The following is an 836-nucleotide window of genomic DNA, read 5'->3' on the forward strand; positions in this document are numbered from 1 at the left end:
AGATCATGGAGTTGTCAGCGAAAGGAGTCAAACCTGTCACCTTGGAACTTGGGGGCAAATCTCCACTCATCATTTTCTCAGACTGTAACATGGAGAACGCCGTGAAGGGGGCACTGATGGCCAACTTCCTCACACAAGGCCAGGTGTGGGCTTGCCCCTGGGAGAGGTTGGGAAGGAATTGCCACCCCTTCATCTAGCAGTGTGATACAGTATTGTGTGAAGTACTTTCAGACATAATACAAGAGTTCCAAAATAGTACAAAGAATTCCCACAAACCCTTGAACCAGGTTCTTCTAATACTAAAATATTATCACTTTTATTATATCCTTCTCTTTGTCTGTACACACATGTATATGTATTAAATACTTCTGAGCTTGTTTTTATTTTTTTACGTGCTCCACTGTACCTAGCTATTGGGCTCTGTTACCCAGTGCATAACCTTCGCTAAAATGTCACCATTTGTTTGATTAATGTCTCTTGAGTAAAGGAAAACAAAAAAAATTTTTTCTGGTGCAAGGTCCAAAAAAAAGATGATGCATTGCAGTTAGTTGTCTTGCCTACCTTTTTTCCCCCACTCACAGTTAGTTTTTAAAATTGTGTGTTTTTATGGAATACAGTATAAAAACTTGATACACATATATAACATGATCAAATCAGGTAATTAGCATTAGTCCTTTTGTCTTTAATTTTCTTTAATTAGGAAAAATTCGATAGTTACTGTCTTTTATGACCGTGGCATTTTTTTTTAAATTTTTTTTATTTTTTTTTATTTTAAGGATAAAAGGAGGGAAACATTAACAGACATACAACATTTTACAACATATCACAAGCACAAT

The 836-nt window shown here is 35.8% G+C and overlaps 1 protein-coding gene across 1 annotated transcript in view; it reads left to right on the top strand.

Moving 5' to 3' along the window:
- The window catches only part of Aldh9a1 (aldehyde dehydrogenase 9 family, member A1), a gene marked incomplete at its 5' end in the record, with an annotated part of 19,214 nt that overhangs the window by 5,315 nt on the left and 13,063 nt on the right, over positions 1 to 836 (top strand). The window contains 1 exon segment of the mRNA XM_013521373.1: positions 1 to 143. Coding sequence (XP_013376827.1) covers positions 1 to 143 — 143 coding nt within the window.

Source organism: Chinchilla lanigera, unplaced genomic scaffold (genome assembly GCF_000276665.1).
Source record: "Chinchilla lanigera isolate Chin_1 unplaced genomic scaffold, ChiLan1.0 scaffold00061, whole genome shotgun sequence".
Lineage (NCBI taxonomy): Eukaryota > Metazoa > Chordata > Mammalia > Rodentia > Chinchillidae > Chinchilla > Chinchilla lanigera.